The sequence below is a fragment of the Melanerpes formicivorus genome, unplaced genomic scaffold (assembly GCF_026170545.1).
Source record: "Melanerpes formicivorus ecotype bairdi unplaced genomic scaffold, bMelFor1.0.p_v2 SCAF_82, whole genome shotgun sequence".
NCBI lineage: Eukaryota > Metazoa > Chordata > Aves > Piciformes > Picidae > Melanerpes > Melanerpes formicivorus.
In genome coordinates, this window is record NW_027142434.1 from 660,813 (window position 1) to 680,000 (window position 19,188).

At 62.3% G+C, this 19,188-nt stretch overlaps 1 protein-coding gene across 2 annotated transcripts in view; it reads left to right on the forward strand.

Moving 5' to 3' along the window:
• LGR6 (leucine rich repeat containing G protein-coupled receptor 6) overlaps positions 1–19,188 on the forward strand; it is a 209,049-nt gene that overhangs the window by 77,501 nt on the left and 112,360 nt on the right. For both annotated transcript variants that reach the window (XM_068164663.1, XM_068164662.1), the window contains exon 3: positions 6,568–6,639. In XM_068164663.1, the coding sequence (XP_068020764.1) occupies positions 6,568–6,639 (72 nt within the window). The remainder of the gene's footprint in view (positions 1–6,567; positions 6,640–19,188) is intronic.

Here is a 19,188-nt window from a genome sequence, read left to right on the forward strand (position 1 = left end):
CTGGAAGGGAGCTCAAGGCTCAGCCAGTTCCAACCCCCTGCCATGGGCAGGGACACCTCACACCACAGCAGCTTGCTCACAGCCACCTCCAGCCTGGCTGCAAACACCTCCAGGCAGGAGGCTTCCACCACCTCCCTGGGCAGCCTGGGCCAGGCTCTCACCACCCTCCTGGCCAACAACTTCTTCCTCACAGCCAATCTCAATCTCCCCACTTCTACTTCTGCTCCATCCCCCCCAGTCCTATCCCTCCCTCATACCCTCCAAAGTCCCTCCCCAGCTTTCCTGCAGCCCCCTGCAGATCCTGGAAGGCCACAAGGAGGTCTCCTGGGAGCCTTCTCCTCTCCAGCCTGCACAACCCCAACTCTCTCAGGCTGTGTCCACAGCAGAGCAGCTCCAGCCCTCTGCTCCTCCTCCTGGCCCTTCTCTGGACACCTTCCAGCCCCTCCAGACCCTTCCTGGCACAGAGGCTCCAGAGCTGGCCCCAGAGCTGCAGCTGTGGTCTCAGCAGAGTGGAGCAGAGGGGCAGAATCCCCTCCCTTGCCCTGCTGGCCACACTTCTCCTGCTGCAGCCCAGGCTCTGCTTGGCTCTCTGGGCTGCCAGTGCTCACTGCTGGCTCCTGCTGAGCTTCTCCTCCCCCAGCACCCCCAAGGCCTTTTCTCCAGGGCTGCTCTCCAGCCAGTCCCTGCCCAGCCTGGATCCACTCCATTTAGGCTTGGGATGGTGCTCAGCAACTGAAAACTCCTTGCAAAAGAGCAGAGCTGACCCAAAGTGTCATGAAAACTGCTTCCAGGTGACAAGCTCTGATCTGGGGTACCCCAAGTGGAGCACCCAGGGCAGGGCCAAAAGTCAAAACTGCTCTGCCCATTTGGAGGGCAGAAATGTTCCCTGAGAGAGCTGCAGTGTGCCAGGGGCAGAGCAGGGCTCAGTGTTCTGTGCTGGGCTGATCACTGCAGGCTCATCCCAGTCAAGCTCCCTGGCACCTGGAGCCAGAGCAGCTTGCAGATGAAGCTCAGTGTGGGCTGAGAGCTGGCTTGAGGACCATAAACAGGGGGAGGGAATGGCATCAATGATCGAGTTGGAACAGGCACTGGTGGGGGGTGGGGAGCAGAGCTAGAAACAGGCCTGCAGTCTCCTGCTCAGCCATGGAGGGAAGACCACGTCAGAGGCACCTCCAGGTGATCCCATGCTAGGGCCAGCTGCAGATTCCTGTGTGGGAAGGGAGAGTCCAGGCCTGGCTCTTCTCCTGTGCCATGTTTTCACTTGCATTGCTTCCTTGGCCTCATTCCTGCTTTGCACCAGCACAAGAGAAAGCCAAGCAGGACAGGGAGCCCCTGGTCCCCCGGCAGGGCACGGCACAGCGTTGGCAGCACGGCACAGCCCGGGCAGGAGGAGCACGCAGGGTTTGCCTGGGCACAGAGTCTGCCTTGGCAGTGCCAGTGCTTGAGAAATGAACCCCAGCAGCAGATCAAAGGGGAAGGCTGATGTGCTCAATAACCACCTGGCATGGGGAAAATTCCTCTGGGATGTGGACACCGTCCTGTCCTGCCAGCGGGCAAGGCTCCTGCCTCCCAGTGCGAGCGATAAGAGCGGCCTGCTGCTGTCTGGAGCATGGCATGAGCAATCATGCCCAGCAAACACCCCCTGGGCATGCCATGGAGCTTGTGGCATGACCAAGAAGCCCAAGATACAGGAGGGGGTGGGAGCCTGTGGTAACTGCACTGTAGCAACCGTGAGGTGGTAAACCATGAGTTTGTTCCAACTTGGAGAGTATTGGGAGTGCAGATCAAAGCCTGGAGGAATGTTCCCAGAAATCACAGGAGTGGGGAACTGGGGGGGGGCAGAATGCACCAAACAAGCAAGGAAGGCAGCCAGGGCCAGCTCCCAGCCTCCCCTTCCACCTGCCCCTTCTCTCCCTCTTCTCCTGCAGTCGCTTCAAGCCAGAGCTTTCTTTCTCCCAAGCCTGCCTCAGGATGGGAGCTCCAGGGCAGCAGAGCACACAGCTGAGTCCTGAGCTGATGGTCTGTGGATCACCCTGGCAAGAGCAGCTCAGGGCACAAGGCAATGCCCCTCTCACTCCTTCCTGATGCCTTACCTCAGCCCTCTCCCAAGGAGCAGCACACTGGGAGCTGGGCAGGGGAAGCCATGCTGGCAGCACTGCTTCAGATGTTGTTGTTCCCTTTGAGGTAGAAAGGAAGGAACCATCCCAGTGGATTTCCTGTGGGATCTGCCTTCTGGAGAGGTGTTCAATGAGTGCCTGGGCTGGGAGATTTCCAGAGAGTCTGAGTGAGAGGTGGAGAGGGAACAGAGCACAAGAGAGGTTGCCAGGTGGCCATGGACACAGGAAGGGTCACACAGGGAATCTTCTCTGTCTTGGGTCTCTGGCATGAACAGGCAGAAGAGCATGGGGCAGGCATCCTGCCCAGTGAGCCCTCCTGCTGGGCTGGGCAGCACTCAGCACCAAGCAGCTCCTGCCTGTCCTGGAGGCATAACCAACACCTCCAGACCCTGTGTGCACATCCCAGCCAAGCACCCCCTCCAGGAGAGGAAATCCTCAGCCTGTGTGCACACACACAGCCACCTCCCCTCTGCCAGTCCCTGCATGCAGGCAGAGCCCATCCTGCACCCAGGAGGAACAGAGGAAGAGCAGAGGGCTGGAGAACCTCTCCTGTGAGGACAGCCTGAGAGAGTTGGGGTTGTGCAGGCTGGAGAGGAGAAGGCTCCCAGGAGACCTCCTTGTGGCCTTCCAGGAGCTGCAGGGGGCTGCAGGAAAGCTGGGGAGGGACTTTGGAGGGTGTGAGGGAGGGACAGGACTGGGGGGGATGGAGCAGAAGTAGAAGTGGGGAGATTGAGATTGGCTGTGAGGAAGAAGCTGTTCCCCAGGAGGGTGGTGAGAGCCTGGCCCAGGCTGCCCAGGGAGGTGGTGGAAGCCTCCTGCCTGGAGGTGTTTGCAGCCAGGCTGGAGGTGGCTGTGAGCAACCTGCTGTGGTGTGAGGTGTCCCTGCCCATGGCAGGGGGTTGGGGCTGGCTGAGCCTTGAGCTCCCTTCCAGCCCTGATAGCTCTGTGGTCCTGTGGCTCCAGTGTGGAGCTTGGGAGGTGGATGGAGTGAAGGGGCTGCAGCTGGTCCCTCCCTCTGTGCTGCTCCTTGGCTCAGCACCACCCCTTGCAGAAAGGAACTGGACTGCCCTGGCAGTGTGGTGGAGGGAAAAGGAGAGAAGAGCCAGAGGCCAGAGGTGAGGCAGGGACTCAGCAGAGTGCAGTGTGGCAGAGCCCAGGGCAGAGCAGCCACAGCAGGGAGCTGTGGCTGGAGCTGGAGGACACTTGGCCACTCAGCACAGAGCTGGTGCCCAGTGCCACCAGGCTGTCTCCCTCAGACTTGTCTTGCTCTGTTTTGCCCACGGTGCTGAGGTGCTAGGAGCTGGCTCAGCACACCCCACCAGCACCTCTCTGTGGCTCTCTGCTCCTCTCTTCTGAGGACAGAAGCCCAGCCTGGACTCCACCCAAGCTCCACACTCCTCTCCTGCTAATCCTGGAGGTCCCAGATCCGTGTAGGGAGCTGGCAAACACTCAAACACACCCAGGAAGGTGAGCACAAAGATTCAGAGCTGCCAGGCAAGCTGCAGAGAGGCACAGGGAGCAGGAGCAGGGGGAGGCTGTGCCAGCAGAGGCAGAAGGGCAGGCAGGGAGGGGAGGACAGGCAGGGAGGAGAGGGAGGACAGGCAGGGAGGGGAGGACAGGCAGGGAGGGCAGGGAGGGCAGGGAGGGAGGGGAGGACAGGCAGGGAGGGCAGGGAGGGCAGGCAGGGAGGGGAGGACAGGCAGGCAGGGAGGGGAGGACAGACAGTGAGGGGAGGGCAGGCAGGCAGGGAGGGCAGGCAGGCAGGGAGGGGAGGACAGGCAGGGAGGGCAGGCAGGCAGGGAGGGGAGGACAGGCAGGGAGGGGAGGACAGGCAGGGAGGAGAGGGAGGACAGGCAGGGAGGGCAGGGAGGGCAGGCAGGGAGGGGAGGGCAGGCAGGGAGGGGAGGACAGGCAGGGAGGGGAGGACAGGCAGGCAGGGAGGGGAGGACAGGCAGGCAGGGAGGGCAGGCAGGGAGGGGAGGACAGGCAGGCAGGGAGGGGAGGACAGGCAGGGAGGGGAGGACAGGCAGGCAGGGAGGCGAGGACAGGCAGGCAGGGAGGGGAGGGCAGGCAGGGAGGGGAGGGCAGGCAGGGAGGGAGGGGAGGACAGGCAGGGAGGGCAGGGAGGGCAGGGAGGGAGGGGAGGACAGGCAGGGAGGGCAGGGAGGGCAGGCAGGGAGGGGAGGACAGGCAGGGAGGGCAGGGAGGGCAGGCAGGGAGGGGAGGACAGGCAGGCAGGGAGGGGAGGGCAGGCAGGGAGGGGAGGGAGGGCAGGGAGGGGAGGACAGGCAGGGAGGGCAGGGAGGGCAGGCAGGGAGGGCAGGACAGGCAGCCCCACGCCGCCGGCAGCCTGCGCAGGAGCAGCTCCCTGCCGGGCAGCACTCTGCGCCCCCGGACGAGGCTCCCTCCCGCGATCCCGAGGAGCAATTAGCGCAGATCCCAGCCCCCGAGTGACAGAGCCCAGCCCGGCAGGCGGCGGCAGGCGGCGGCGGGTTCCGACCTGCTCCCGCACATTAAAGGAGCGACCCTGCGCTCTTTGTGCTCTCGGAGGCCTCATTATGGGAGCAATTTTCTCCAGATTCCCGAGGGGAGAGACGAGGGGGAGAGAGCTGAGGCCCCTGCACAGCCCTGCTCTGCCACCAGCCGCTGGGGCTGCCCAGAGCCCCCCCGAGGCTCTCCCTGACCTCTGCAGAGCTCCCTGCGGGGCCCTCTGCTCCCAGCCCGGCTCTTGCTGCTCCTCCACAGGCAAAAGGTCTAAGAAGAAAGAGTTCCACTGGTGCCAGATGAATGCAAGGAGCCCTCCTGAGCCTGCTCTGGACTGCTGGGAGGGCAAAGCTGAGGCTGTTGGGGTGTGCTGCCCCCTTGTCATAGGAGCAATGATCCACTCCAAGGGAAGCAGCAAACAGCAAATGCCTTCACTTGGGGCTGTGCAGAGGCCCAGCCTGGACCTCTGTTGGCCACAGTGGGTTCAGAAAGTGAAGCACAAGAGCAGAGCTAAGCTGGGCTCTGCAGCAGGTTCTTGAATCCTTCTTGGTGGTTTCTGGCTGCTGGGCTCTGAGCCTTGGTCCATGTTCATCCCCATGGGGGAAAGGATGGGAAACAGAAGGAGAAGATTCTCCTTGGGCTCAGCTTTAGTCCTGGCTCCAGCACAGGCTCCCACCATGGTCCCTCAGGACTGCTGTCCTCATTAGAGGAGACTCCAGGGGGACCCCAGAGATGCTGGCAGCACCTGAAGGGATCCTGCAGGAAGGCTGCAGAGAGACTTTTCATCAGGGTGTTTGGAGCTGAGGCAGAGCAGGGTTAGAGTGGAGCTGAGGAAGAAGTTCTGCAGTGTGAGGCTGCTGAGGCTCTGGCCCAGGCTGCCCAGGGAGGCTGTGGCTGCCTCCTGCCTGGGTGTGTCCAAGGCCAGGCTGGGTGAGGCCTTGAGTCTAGCTGAGAGGGGTCCCTGCCCATGGCAGGGAGGGTGGAGCAGACCTCTGAGATCCCTTCCAAGCTGAGCCACTCTGTGGTTCCCTGGCTCCTGCTGGGGGAGTTTCCAGTGCCAAATCCAAATGGAACACTGTTGGTGCCTCAGCCTGCCCTGGGCCCTGCTGTGCCCTGAGTGCTCTGGGCAGGACAATCAGTCCCAGAGGTTTCCTGGGATTAACTAATTCAGACACTTCTGGGTGTTGTCCTCTGCTCTCTGCTCTGTGTCCTCAGGCCCCACATCCCTCTGTGATGCTCTTGGTTTTCCTTCACATTCCTCCTCATTCCTCAGCCTTCCCAGGCTGCACTGTCCCCATCCTCACCTTCCCTCAGTGTCCTCCAGGCACAACTTGTCCAAGAACCACTGAACTTTCCTACCCTGCCTCTGTAGACCACAGTCCCATGAGCTGATTCTGCTGTGGCACCTCTGTGGTACCTCCATCTCCAGCCCCTTCCCCCCACAGCACTGACACCAAGGTCTGATGTGCTGAAGTGATCCCAGCCTGTGCTGAGCAGGGCCTCAGCTGTGACCACACAGAGCAGGGCAGGGCTGGGAGTGAGGAGTGGAAGCCAACCAAGGGCCATCAGGCTCTGGTGGAGAGGACAAAGGAGAATCCTCAGGGTGAAGGAGCCCACGTGCAGGCAACAGGGACAGATAAGGCTCCATGCTTCAGGGTAGTCCTCTCAGACCATGCAGGGGCAGGAAGCAGCTCTCCCCCTGCTCCATCCTTGTGCCAGGCAGCTGGCACAGAGCAGCCTCTGTAGCCTGGGCAGTGTCCTCCAGCAGAAGCCTCTGCTGCCACTTCTGTGGAGTGGGGACCCCTGTGGGTGCCCCAGGAGTGACCAGGGCCAGGAGCTGCCACTGGGCCTGAGGTCTCTGGGGTCAGGTCTGGCAGCAGCAATCAGCTGCAGGCTTCTTTGCCTGCTCCCCAGGCTGTGAGAGGAGCTGGGGCTGACTGCTCACTGCCTCTCCTCTCCTCTGCAGGAGACTCTCTGGAAACCAGATCTGCAGGATCCCAGGGGAAGCTTTCTCTGGCCTCTACAGCCTGAAGATTCTGTAAGTAGCTCACTGCCCCCTGCAGAGCCACCCCTGCCCATGGCCCCCTGCAGAGCCACCCCTGCCCATGGTCCTCCTCAGAGCCCCCCCTGCAGAGCCACCCCTGCCCATGGCCCCCTGCAGAGCCACCCCTGCAGAGCCACCCCTGCCCATGGCCCTCCTCAGAGCCACCCCTGCAGAGCCACCCCTGCCCATGGCCCCCTGCAGAGCCACCCCTGCCCATGGCCCCCTGCAGAGCCACCCCTGCCCATGGCCCTCCTCAGAGCCACCCCTGCAGAGCCACCCCTGCCCATGGCCCTCCTCAGAGCCACCCCTGCAGAGCCACCCCTGCCCATGGCCCTCCTCAGAGCCACCCCTGCAGAGCCACCCCTGCCCATGGCCCTCCTCAGAGCCACCCCTGCAGAGCCACCCCTGCAGAGCCACCCCTGCCCATGGCCCCCTGCAGAGCCACCCCTGCAGAGCCCCCCCCTGCCCATGGCCCCCAGCCCCTTGGCCCAGGCAGTGCCTGAGGCCCTGCAGCCATCCAGGGGGGGATGCAGTCAGGAGGGGGTGGGATGGCAGGTGCTAACCTCATGCTGCTTCAGATGCTCCTTGGTGTGTGGGGAGCCCCTTGGTGAGAGGGAGACCTCAGCAGCCTCTCCAGGTACCTCAGAGGAGCCTGGAGCCAGGTTGGTCTCTTCTCACATGCAACAAGTGCCAGGACAAGAGGAAGCTGCCAGGGGAGGTTCAGGTTGGACATTAGGAGCAATTCCTCCCCAGAAAGGGTTCTCAAGCCCTGGCCCAGGCTGCCCAGGCAGGTGGTGGAGTCCCCATCCCTGGAGGTGTCTAAAAGCCTGCTGGATGTGGTGCTGAGGGATGGGGCCTGGTGGCAGTGGCTCAGCAGCAGTGGTTGTGAGCTCTGGGTGGGTGCTGGGGCTGGATGATCTCCAAGGCCTCTTCCCATCCCAGCAGTTCTGTGGCTCTGTGATTCTGTTCTGTGTCCCTGCCCAGGACCATCTGCAGCTCTGCCCTGCTGCCCTGCTTGTGCTGCAGCAGGCCAGGAGCAGGTCCCCAGAGCCCTCCATGCTGCCTGCCACAGAAGCACCTGAAGAGGTTCACCTTCCAAACTCACCCAGTGCCCATCTGTGGTGTGCCCCAGGGGTGGTGCCCAGAGCACAGCCTGAGCCCCATCTGCTCTGCTGCAGGCTTGGGGCTGAGCTGGAGCAGCACAAAGGTTCAGCTCCCTGCACCCCAGCAGGTGCCATGGAGAGCTCCTGCGCCTCCCCCTGCCTGCCCCCACTGCAAAGTGCTGCAGGCTCCTGCCAGGCTCTGGAGGGACCTTGCCCTGCCAAGGCTGGGACCCTTGGGCTGTGAGGCCTCAGCTTGAGGGCAGTCTGCCCACAGGGGCTTGGGGGATGCCTCACCAGTGCAGGAGAGCCAAGATCCTGCAGTGATCCAGGACCCCTGCAGCGATCCAGGACCCCTGCAGCCATCAGCCCATGCCTGGGAGCTGCCAGCCTTGCATGAAGGCTTCCCTGTGAGTGTGGGCAGGACACCCACCCCTGCCAGCAGGGAGGCAGGGGGCAAAGGTGCCCAGCAGCTCCCTCCCCGGGGCGCTGGGCTGGGGCCAGGCTGTCTGCTGCTCACAGTCCCAGCACTGTCTGCAGCCAAGGGACAGTCCTGCAGGGCCTGGGCAGGCTGCTGAGCTGGGAGTCCCCTGCCCCTTGCAGGAACCATCTGAAACATCTCTGGCAATAAACATTTCATCCCCAAGGGATGTTTTGAACTCAGCCACAACCAGAAATTGTTGTAGCTGGTCCAGTCAGCAGGGAGGGAGCAGGTTTGTACCTGCTCCCAGGATTAGAGAGGAGAGGGCTGTTTACTGTGTCTTCTGAAGATGTGAAGTATGAATCCTGCCCTAAATCTCAGGGCTTAGAGATTTATCCATCCCCTGCATTAGGCAACAAATCAAAGGAACCGAGGCGAAACCGCAGCTCTCCCACCCAGCTTCAAGCAGGGGAGCCTTCTGCAGGGGAATCTGGGACCTGCTCAAGCTGCTCCTGATTGCTCTCTCTTGGGGTCAGGCCCAGGGAAGGGCTGATGCAGAGCACAGCAGCCAGGCTCCTCTGCTAGGCTGCCCCTGCCCCACAGCCCCTGGGCACCCCTGGGGCAGCTCTGGGAGGACACATCCAGGTCGAGGGAGATTCTGCTTCCCCTCTGCTCTGCCCTGGTGAGGCCACATCTGGAGTACTGTGTCCAGCTCTGGGCTCCCAGCCCAAGAGAGACAAGGAACTGCTGGAGAGGCCACACCTGGAGTACTGTGTCCAGCTCTGGGCTCCCCAGCCCCAGAGAGACAAGGAACTGCTGGAGAGGCCACAGGGATGATGGCAAGCCTGGAGCATCTCTCCTGTGGTGAAGGCTGAGGGACTGCAGGGGCTGAGCCTGGGGAAGCCTGGGAGAGGATCTTCTCAGTGCTTGTATCTACAAGCAGTGGGCCCAAGGATCTGTGGCCAGACTCTGCCCAGCACCACCCAGCACCAGGACCAAGGGCACTGGGCACAAACTGCATCACAGGAAGTTCTGTCTGCAGCAAGGGGAAAGTTCTTTACCAGGAGGCTGCTGGAGCCTGGAGCAGGCTGCCCAGAGAGGTTTGGAGTCTGCTCTGGAGCCTTTCCAGCCCCCCCTGGATGTGTTCTGTGTGTCCTGCCCTGGGTGCCCTGCTCTGGCAGGGGGCTGCACCCATGGGACCTGCTGGTCTCCAGAGGTCCCTTCCAACCCCTCCCACTCTGTGATTCTGTGACACCTTCAGGAGTGGCCTCACAGCCAGGACAGCTCTGAGGGCTCAGTGCATCCCCAGCAGGGAGAATCCTGCACCAGGCTGCCCTGGGACAGCTGAAGTCGATGTCCCCATGGTGCAGGACTTGCTGCCAGCCAGGCTGTGCCCAGTGACACAGAGTGGCACCTGAGCTCTCAGGCCACCCCCTCTGCCTGCAGCCCTGCCTTCAGTTGGCTCTGCTGCCCTGCCCTGTGCCATGGAACAGCCCAGCTCCGGGCAGGGCAGGCAGGGGTGGTGCTCCCAGTCTTGCCCAGCCAGCTCCTGCCAGGGGCCTCTTGCTTGAAGTTCCTGCTTCCCACAAGCAGAGCCAGTGCCAGCCCTCAGTCCAGTGGGAGCACTTCACTGCTTCCCTGGCTCCTCACAGGGCTGTGCTGGGCTCTCAGCTTCCCTTGCTGCAGGAGCTGCTCTGATTGCTTTCTGTAGCCATGCTGTGGGACCATAGAGGGAGAGCATCAGGAGATGCAGCTGCAGGGTGAGGCCAGCAGTGAGGGACATGGAAGAGAGAGGCTGGTACCTGGGAACTGGATCCTGCCAGGAGAGAGCTTAGGAGCATCAGGCTTGCTCAAAGGCAAATCTCACTGATTTGCTCTGGATCACAAATGTCACAGGGCACAGATGTCAGGGCTTGGAAGGGACCTCTGGAGCTCTTCCAGTCCAAGCCCCCTGCCAGAGCAGTCACCCAGGGCAGGGCACACAGGACACATCCAGGCTGGCTTTGAGAGTCTCCAGAGCAGGACACTCCACAACCTCTCTGGGCAGCCTGCTCCAGGGCTCTGGGAGCCTCACAGTGCAGAAGTTCCTCCTCCTGCTGAGCTGGAACCTCCTGGGCTGCAGTTTCCATCCACTGCCTCTTGTCCTATCCCAGGGCACAGTGAGCAGAGGCTGTCCCTGTCCCTCCCTGACCCCCAGCCCTCAGCTATTGATAGACATTGATCAGATTCCTCTCAGCCTTCTCCTCTCCAGACTGAACAGCCCCAGGGCTCTCAGCCTCTCCTCCCCAGGCAGTGCTTCAGGCCCCTTCAGCATCCTTGCAGCCTCCCTTGGGCTCTCTCCAGCAGATCCCTGTCCCTCCTGAGCTGGGGAGCCCAGAGCTGGATGCAATGTTCCAGGTGAGGTCTCAGCAGGGCAGAGCAGAGGGGGAGCAGAACCTCCCTGGCCCTGCTGGCCACACTCTGCTGAATGCAGCCCAGGAGCCCCTTGGCCTCTTGGCCCCCAGGGCACATTGCTGCCCCATGCAGACCTTGCTGCCCACCAGCACTCCCAGGTCCCTCTCCTTGGGCTGCTCTCCAGCAGATCCCCTCCCAGCCTGTCCTGCTGCAGTTGATTCTTCCTGCCCAGCTGCAGGACTCTGCTCTCCTCCTTGCTGAGCCTCAGCAGGTTCCTCTGTGCCCAGCTCTCAGTCTCTCCAAGTCTCTGGATGGCCTCACAGCCTTCAGGGGTCTCAGCCAAGCCTCCAGTTTGGAATCAGCAAACCTGCTGAGCAGATACTCAGCTGAGAAAAGACTGAGGAAGAGCACTTGGTGCCATGGCTTAGCTGAGCAGATGGTGCTGGGTGAGAGGTTGGACTGGATGAGCTCCAAGGGCTTTTCCAACCTGGTCTATTCTATTCTATTCTATTCTATTCTATTCTATTCTATTCTATTCTATTCTATTCTATCCTATCCTATCCTATTCTATTCTATTCTATTCTATTCTATCCTATCCCATCCCATCCCATCCCATCCCATCCCATCCCACTCTAGAAGCAGAAGGTGCTGAGGGAGGCAGGTGAAGGCCTCCATGTGTTGTGGTTGAGGTCCTTGAGGTGACTGCAGCAGTGACCTGGCTGGGGCTGGTGACTGCAGCACCTCAGCAGGATCTGCTCCACCTCCACCTCCCCAGGGACTGGGGGCAAATGTGTCCTGCCTGCCTCTGGCTTGCTGGAGGGCCTTGGGCTGCCCTGACCTCCTCAGAGCAGCAGTGTGAGTGCAAGGTGCACCCACAGGGGCAGGCAGGACACCTCTGGCCCCAGTCCCACCCATGTCCTGCGGGGCTGGGGGAAGCCACACTGCAGAACACCTCAGGAGCTGCTCCACACAATGCTCCCTGTGCAGGTCAGATCCTCTGCCTGCTCTGCATGGGCACAGGCCAGGGCCAGGGCCCACAGAGCACCAGGAGCTTCCTGGCAGATGCAGCCACAGCCCCTTCCTACAGGGTGCCTGCTGCAAGGCTGCTGGGGGCCCCTGAGGGCCCTCCCCCAGCAAGGACCAAGGGGCTGCTGGCAGCTGTGTCCTGGCAAGTCCATGACCTCCATCCATGCCTGTGGAGGTGCAATGTGAGCCCCAGGGACTCACCTGCTGGGTGCTCTCTGCAGCCCTCTGGGGTGGGGAAGCTCCTCCAGGGCTCAGCTGCCACACAGCCAGCAGCAGCACTGCTGGGGGAGGCCCAAGGAGGCCAAGGAGCAAAGGCAGCTGTGGGGGTGCTGGTCCTGCTGCGGCTGTGCTGTGCTGGGCAGCTCAGAGCCTGGCTCCTGCAGCCCAGAAGCACAACCACCCAGGCTGCTGCAGCTCCAGCAGATGCACAGCTGAGCACCAAGGGCTCTGGAGTGGCACTGGGGAGGTGTCTGTGAGGGGTCCCAGTGGCTCTCTGGGCTCTGAGCTCAGTGTCCAGAGCTGATCAGGGGAAGTACCTGGAGCCAAACAGGGAGTCAAGCAGAGACTCCAACAATCAGCTGAGGTTACTTAAGGTGGAAGTGAGTGGAAGGAGAGTGGACACCAGGCTTTAAGGACAGGCAGTTGCAGTAAGAAAGGGAATGCACAGCCCTGCAGACAGGACTGGGAGGCTCTGGAGCAGCTAAAGGAATGCACAGCCCTGCAGACAGGACTGGGAGGCTCTGGAGCAGCTGGCAGCAGGTTGCACAGAGCTGTGGATGTCCTGCCACAGGCTGGCTGAGGTCTGGCAGGTGAGAGGCTTGGCTGGGAACAGCTGCCCCAGGCCTGAGCAGCTGAAACCTGACTCCCAGCAGCACCAGAGAGCTTCCCCCTGGTGTCAGGGCTGTGTCCCCCCCGGAGACAGGCTGGCAGCTGGGGAGGGTAACTGCATTCCCACTTGGATGTGACTGTGCTGGGGCCCTGCAGCTGTGCCCAGGTGCCTGTCCACAGGGAAACTCCTGTTTGCATCTGGGGCTGTCAGGGGGCCTGGTGCCTTCCCAGTCCTTCCAGAGAATTAGTTTATGTTTGAGAAAGGATGGGAAACACCCTGGGAATTCCTCCACAAACCTGCCTGTGCAGATGGTCCTCTCCCTGCCCTCAGAGTGAATCCCAGAGCTGCTGGGAGCAGGACCAGATTCTTGGCTGCTCCAGTGCACAAAAACCACCTGGAGAGCAGCCAGGAGGGCTGAGCAGGAGGCATGCAGGGCTGCAGCTGGGGAGCAGGTGTGTGCAGCCTGGCAGCAGAGCAAGTGGGGAGCTGGGCTGCCCCACCAGCAGCAAAGCATCACAGCACAGGAGGGTGCTGAGAGCTGCATGCCCCAGGCCTGGAGGCAGCCCTCAGCCAAAGGCCAGGAGGGATCAGCCCTGCTCAGGTCCCCTCAGCAGCAGCAGCAGCTCTGAGGCCTTCAGGACTGATGGATTCAGTCCTTTGCAAAGAGACTTTGCAAGTGCACCTCTCCCAGGGGCTCTGCTCTGCAGCTTGCCCAGCCCCCCCCGGAGGCAGCTGCTGCTGACTCCCTGCTTCAGTGCCAGGGTCGTTAGAAACCAGCCCCAAGATCCTTGCCTTGCAAAACCAACTGCCCAGCCCATGCTCTCCCAGCCTTGGTGCTTCCCAGAGTGGCAAAACCTGCTGCTCCATCAGTCTCTGGGGCACTGGAAGCTTCCCTGTCCTTCCAGACTTCCCTGGGAGCTGGCTGGATGCTCCTCAGCTCTGGGTGCTCTGTCTGGAGCTCCACCAGCAGGGAAGCATCAGCCCAGCTGGCCTGTGGCCGTGCTGCTGCTGCCAGGGCTCCCCACCACATCCCACCCTGGCTCCTGTGCCCCTCAGCAGATGCTCTGCTGCACTGCCAGGCCTCTTGCTCCCCTGGCTGAACAGCCTGCAGCAGCAGCACTCACTGGCCCAGAAGGGAACCCACAGCAACCTCTACACCAACCACAGCCTGAGCTGCCTCACCCGGGAATGTGAAGGGCAAAATGCCTCCCTGGATCCTCCTGGTGCAGCCCCTGCACCTGCAGAGCCAGCTGGGGCAGCCCCCCTCTGCTCTGTACCTCAGCAAGCCTCAACCAGCCTGCAGCCCCTCTGCTCCCACAGCCTGCCTGCAGGGCATGTGCTTCCTACAGCCTGCCTGCAGGGCATGTGCTTCCTACAGCCTGCCTGCAGGGCATGTGCTTCCTACAGCCTGCCTGCAGCCCCTCTGCTCCCACGGCCTGCCTGCAGGGCATGTGCTTCCTACAGCCTGCCTGCAGCCCTCTGCTCCCACAGCCTGCCTGCATGGCCCTGTGCTGCCTACAGCCTGCCTGCAGCCCCTCTGCTCCCACAGCCTGCCTGCAGCCCCTCTGCTCCCACAGCCTGCCTGCAGGGCATGTGCTGCCCACAGCCTGCCTGCAGCCCCTCTGCTCCCACAGCCTGCCTGCAGGGCATGTGCTTCCTACAGCCTGCCTGCAGCCCCTCTGCTCCTACAGCCTGCCTGCAGGGCATGTGCTTCCTACAGCCTGCCTGCAGCCCTCTGCTCCCACAGCCTGCCTGCAGGGCATGTGCTTCCTACAGCCTGCCTGCAGCCCCTCTGCTCCTACAGCCTGCCTGCAGGGCATGTGCTTCCTACAGCCTGCCTGCAGCCCTCTGCTCCTACAGCCTGCCTGCATGGCCCTGTGCTGCCCACAGCCTGCCTGCATGGCCCTGTGCTGCCCACAGCCTGCCTGCATGGCCCTCTGCTGCCCACAGCCTGCCTTGCAGCCCCTCTGCTCCCACAGCCTGCCTGCAGCCCCTCTGCTCCCACAGCCTGCCTGCAGGGCATGTGCTTCCTACAGCCTGCCTGCATGGCCCTCTGCTGCCCACAGCCTGCCTGCAGCCCCTCTGCTGCCCACAGCCTGCCTGCAGCCCCTCTGCTGCCCACAGCCTGCCTGCATGGCTCTGTGCTGCCCACAGCCTGCCTGCAGCCCCTCTGCTGCCCACAGCCTGCCTGCAGCCCCTCTGCTCCCACAGCCTGCCTGCAGCCCCTCTGCTGCCCACAGCCTGCCTGCAGCCCCTCTGCTCCCACAGCCTGCCTGCAGGGCATGTCCTTCCTACAGCCTGCCTGCAGCCCTCTGCTCCCACAGCCTGCCTGCAGCCCCTCTGCTCCCACAGCCTGCCTGCATGGCCCTGTGCTGCCTACAGCCTGCCTGCTGCCCACAGCCTGCCTGCAGCCCCTCTGCTGCCCACAGCCTGCCTGCAGCCCCTCTGCTGCCCACAGCCTGCCTGCATGGCCCTGTGCTGCCCACAGCCTGCCTGCACAGACCCTGCCCACAGCCTGCCTGCAGCCCCTCTGCTGCCCACAGCCTGCCTGCATGGCCCTGTGCTGCCCACAGCCTGCCTGCAGCCCCTCTGCTGCCCACAGCCTGCCTGCATGGCTCTGTGCTGCCCACAGCCTGCCTGCAGCCCCTCTGCTGCCCACAGCCTGCCTGCAGCCCCTCTGCTCCCACAGCCTGCCTGCAGCCCCTCTGCTGCCCACAGCCTGCCTGCAGCCCCTCTGCTCCCACAGCCTGCCTGCAGCCCCTCTGCTGCCCACAGCCTGCCTGCATGGCCCTGTGCTGCCCACAGCCTGCCTGCAGCCCCTCTGCTCCCACAGCCTGCCTGCAGCCCCTCTGCTGCCCACAGCCTGCCTGCAGCCCCTCTGCTCCTACAGCCTGCCTGCATGGCCCTGTGCTGCCTACAGCCTGCCTGCAGCCCCTCTGCTGCCCACAGCCTGCCTGCACAGTCCCTGCCCACAGCCTGCCTGCACATCCCTGGCATGTGCTGCCCACAGGCTGCCACCCAGGTGCCCCAGTGCAGCTGTTCCCCCCCACAGGCTGCCCTGCTGCTGCCCAGGGCTGGTGGCCATCAGCACAGGCTGGGCTGGGCTGGACAGGAGTGGCCTTGCTCTGCATATGCCACATCCCCTGGCTGGGCTGGACCCTACCCAGTGGCCATCCCCTACTGATCCTCCTCTCCAGCTCCCTGAGCTGCACTCTCAGCACCTCGTGTGCTCCAGGGCACAGAATCCCAGCACGGTGAGGGGTTGGAAGGGAGCTCTGGAGCTCATCCAGTCCCAGCCCCTGCCAGAGCAGGGCACCCAGGGCAGGGCACCCAGAACACATCCAGGTGGGGTTTGAAAGCCTGAACACAAGGAGACTCCACAACCTCTCTGGGCAGCCTGCTCCAGGCCTCCAGCAGCCTCACACCAAAGTTTCTCCTCCTGTTCAGGTGGAGCCTCCTGGGTTCCACTTTGTGCCCCTTGTCCCTTGTCCTGTCCCTGGGCACCACCCCAGCCTTTAGCTCTTGCTGAGCATTGCTCAGATCCCCTCTGGGGCTGCTCTCCTCCAGGCTCTCAGCCCCAGGGCTCTCACAGAGCTGCTCCAGGCCCCTCAGCAGCTTGCCAGCCTCCCCTGGACTCTCCTCAGCAGCTCCCTGTCTCTCAGGGGGTGCTGTCTGGCCTGACTTGTGAACCCACAGAACCACAGAAGCAGCCAGGATGGAAGAGACCTCCAAGGTCACCAAGTCCAAGCAATCACCCAGACCAGGGCATTGCAGGCAGCCTGGGGAGCTGCAGGGATCCCCAGGCAGCCCCTGGCTCTGCCAGCCCCGAGCCCGTGCAGAGAGCAATGTCTGAGACAAAGGGAATGGTGTGGCACATCCAAGAGGCGCTCCCATGGGGAGGAAGGAGGAACGTTGGAGGTTGGAATGTCTTTAATCCCCATGCTCAGGCTCCAGGCACAGTTGCCTGCAGCAACAACAGCCCTTTGAGTGTGCTGGCTGAGTCACTTCAGCCTCCCAGGATGGGGACATCTGATCATGCACAGGCCTGCACCTCTGAGGCTGGAAGTCTGTCTTGTGCAAGGCTCCTGGTGTGATGGGACCTGATCCCAGCATTCCTCTGGTCCTTCAGGCGTGGTCTCTGCCAGCAAACATCAGCTGAGCAGGCAGCAAGACCTCTGCAGGGCTGTGGCTCCTGCTGCTTCCACCCAGGCTGCTGTGGGCAGCAGGTTGTGTGCCCATGCCTGCCAGGGTCTGAGCAGTGCCAGCCCGAGGGGACACTGCACCGGCCACAGCTGCTTCTCAGCGCTTGCTGGCCTCAGTGGTCTCTGCTTGCTGTGTCCATCAGCATCCTCAGCTGGCCCAGGGCCTGCACTGGATGGTGGCTCCTGACCCTCTGCGGCTCCAGAGCTCTTTTCTCATTGATGCAGCTGCTTGAAGACAGCAAACTGTGCCTGGGAATTGAGGAACTGCAGCCCCAGAGGCTGGCTGGGTGGGGAGGCTGCTCCATGGGTACAAGAAGTCAGACTTTGATGAAGGTTGTCTCCAGGCTGCTGTGAAGCAGCAGGTTGCAGTAGCAAGCTAATAAAATCCAGGAGTTTTGTCTGGAATGAAGCCAGGAGCTGAGGGAGAGGAAGAAGCAAAGGCAGAGAATGAAACCTGAGGCCAGTGTGACCTGGAGCCTCAGGGCTGCTGCAGCCACAGCCTCCCTGGGCAGCCTGGGCCAGAGCCTCAGCAGCCTCACACTGCAGAACTTCTTCCTCAGCTCCACTCTGACCCTGCTCTGCCTCAGCTCCAAACCCTTCCCCCTTGGCCTGGCTCAGACCCCCTCAGCAAAAGTCTCTCTGCAGCCTTCCTGCAGGATCCCTTCAGGTCCTGGCAGCAGCTCTGAGGTGCCCCTGGAGTCTTCTCCCCTGCAGGTTGCACAGCCCCAGCTCCCTCAGCCTGTGCTCTCAGCAGAGCTGCTCCAGCCCTGGCAGCATCTCTGTGGCCTCCTCTGGCCTCTCTCCAGCAGCTCTGTGTCCTTCTGCTGCTGGGGACAGCAGAGCTGGAGGCAGAATTGGAGGTGAGGTCTGAGCAGGGCAGAGCCCAGGGGCAGAGTCCCCTCTGCTGCCCTCTGCCCACCCTGCTCTGGCTGCAGCCAGCACACTGCTGCCTGAGGGCTGCATGTGGAAGGGTTTAAGGTGGCATGTAAGGACTGACTGCAGTGACCAGGGCCCTGATGGGGTTTTCCCTCACCCCTGGGGCCTGATGGGGTTTTCCTTAGTCCCAGGCTGTAAGAAAAGCCAGCCCAGGCCACCCACTGCTCTCTGCAGCATGTTTTTTCCTGCTCCAACCTGAGCTCCCAGCATGCAGACCTGTGGCTTTCCTGAGCTCACAGCTGAATGAGCCTCTTGTTTAACAGCAGGGTGGCACTGTCCCCAGAAAATGATCTAACCCTGTCTGGAGCTCCATGCTAGACTCCATGCCATGCCCTGGTGATGAATTGCTGCAGTAAGGAGGTGCCAAGGCAGGAAGCGTTGCTCTGCTCCCTGTGCCAGCACCCAGACCCTGCTGTGACAAACAGCAGTGTCCAACACTCCAGAGCTTGCAGAGGCCTCCAAAGCACCTTCCTGCAGGACCATTTGTCTGCACCAAAACAGCCTCACTTTGGATCCAGTCTTTGCTGCTGGTGGGCTGCAAACTCTGACAGAAGGTGTCAGTGGTTGGGGAAGGGACTGGGAATGGATGGGAGGCAGCAGGACCCAGCAGGACCCCGCAGGACATAGCCAATGGATTTTCCTTCACTGCTGGCTCCACTGATCAGCTCTGAACACTGAGCTCAGATCCCAGAGAGCCACTGAGAGCCACTCAGCCTTTCCAGAGATGCAGAGGTGGTCAATCCTGCCAGCTCACATGCCTGCTGCTGCAGGAGCTCAGTGAGAGAGGACTTGAACTGCTGTGAAGAGAGGCTGAGGGCCCTGGGGCTGTTCAGTCTGGAGAAGAGAAGGCTGGGAGGAGATCTGATCAATGTCTGTCAATAGCTGAGGGGTGGGGGTCAGGATGGAGGTGCCAGGCTCCTTGTGGTGGTGCCCAGCAATAGGACAAGGAGCAGCAGGTACAAGCTGGAACCCAGGAGGTTCCACCTCAACATGAGGAGAAGCTTCTTTGGTGTGAGGCTGCAGGAGCCTGGAGCAGGCTGCCCAGGGGGGTTGTGGAGTCTCCTTCTCTGGAGGCTTTCAAACCCCCCCTGGATGTGTTCTGTGTGCCCTGCCCTGGTTGACCCTGCTCTGGCAGGGGCTGGGACTGGATGAGCTCCAGAGGTCCCTTCCAACCCCTGCCATGCTGTGATTCTGTGACAGCAGTTGACTAGGTCAGAAATACCTCTGGGGTCTGGAATCATCAGAGCCACTCAGACACTGTCCCCTGCCACCCAGTACCTCCCTCTCCAGCCACTTGTGCAGTCACCTCAGTGCCCTGGGGCCTCCTCCATGCCCTCACTTCCATTCCTCCTGGGTCCTGCACGTTCAGCCCAACAGCTCCAGGCCCCCTGAGCCAGTCTGGGTTCTTCCCACTGCAGCTCCAGCTGCTGGTGCAGCTTGTGTGCCTCAGCAAGCAGCTCGGGAGTGCCTCCCCAGCCACTGCCTCTGCAGCTGTCCCACAGCCCTCAGGCTGCTCTCCATAGCCCCTGCAGAGGTGAGCACCAGGGACAGGCCCTGGCAGGACATCTTACCCAGCACAACCACGGACAGCCCAGCTGCAGGCTCTGCTTTTGCTCGCAGGTGTGCAGTGGAGAG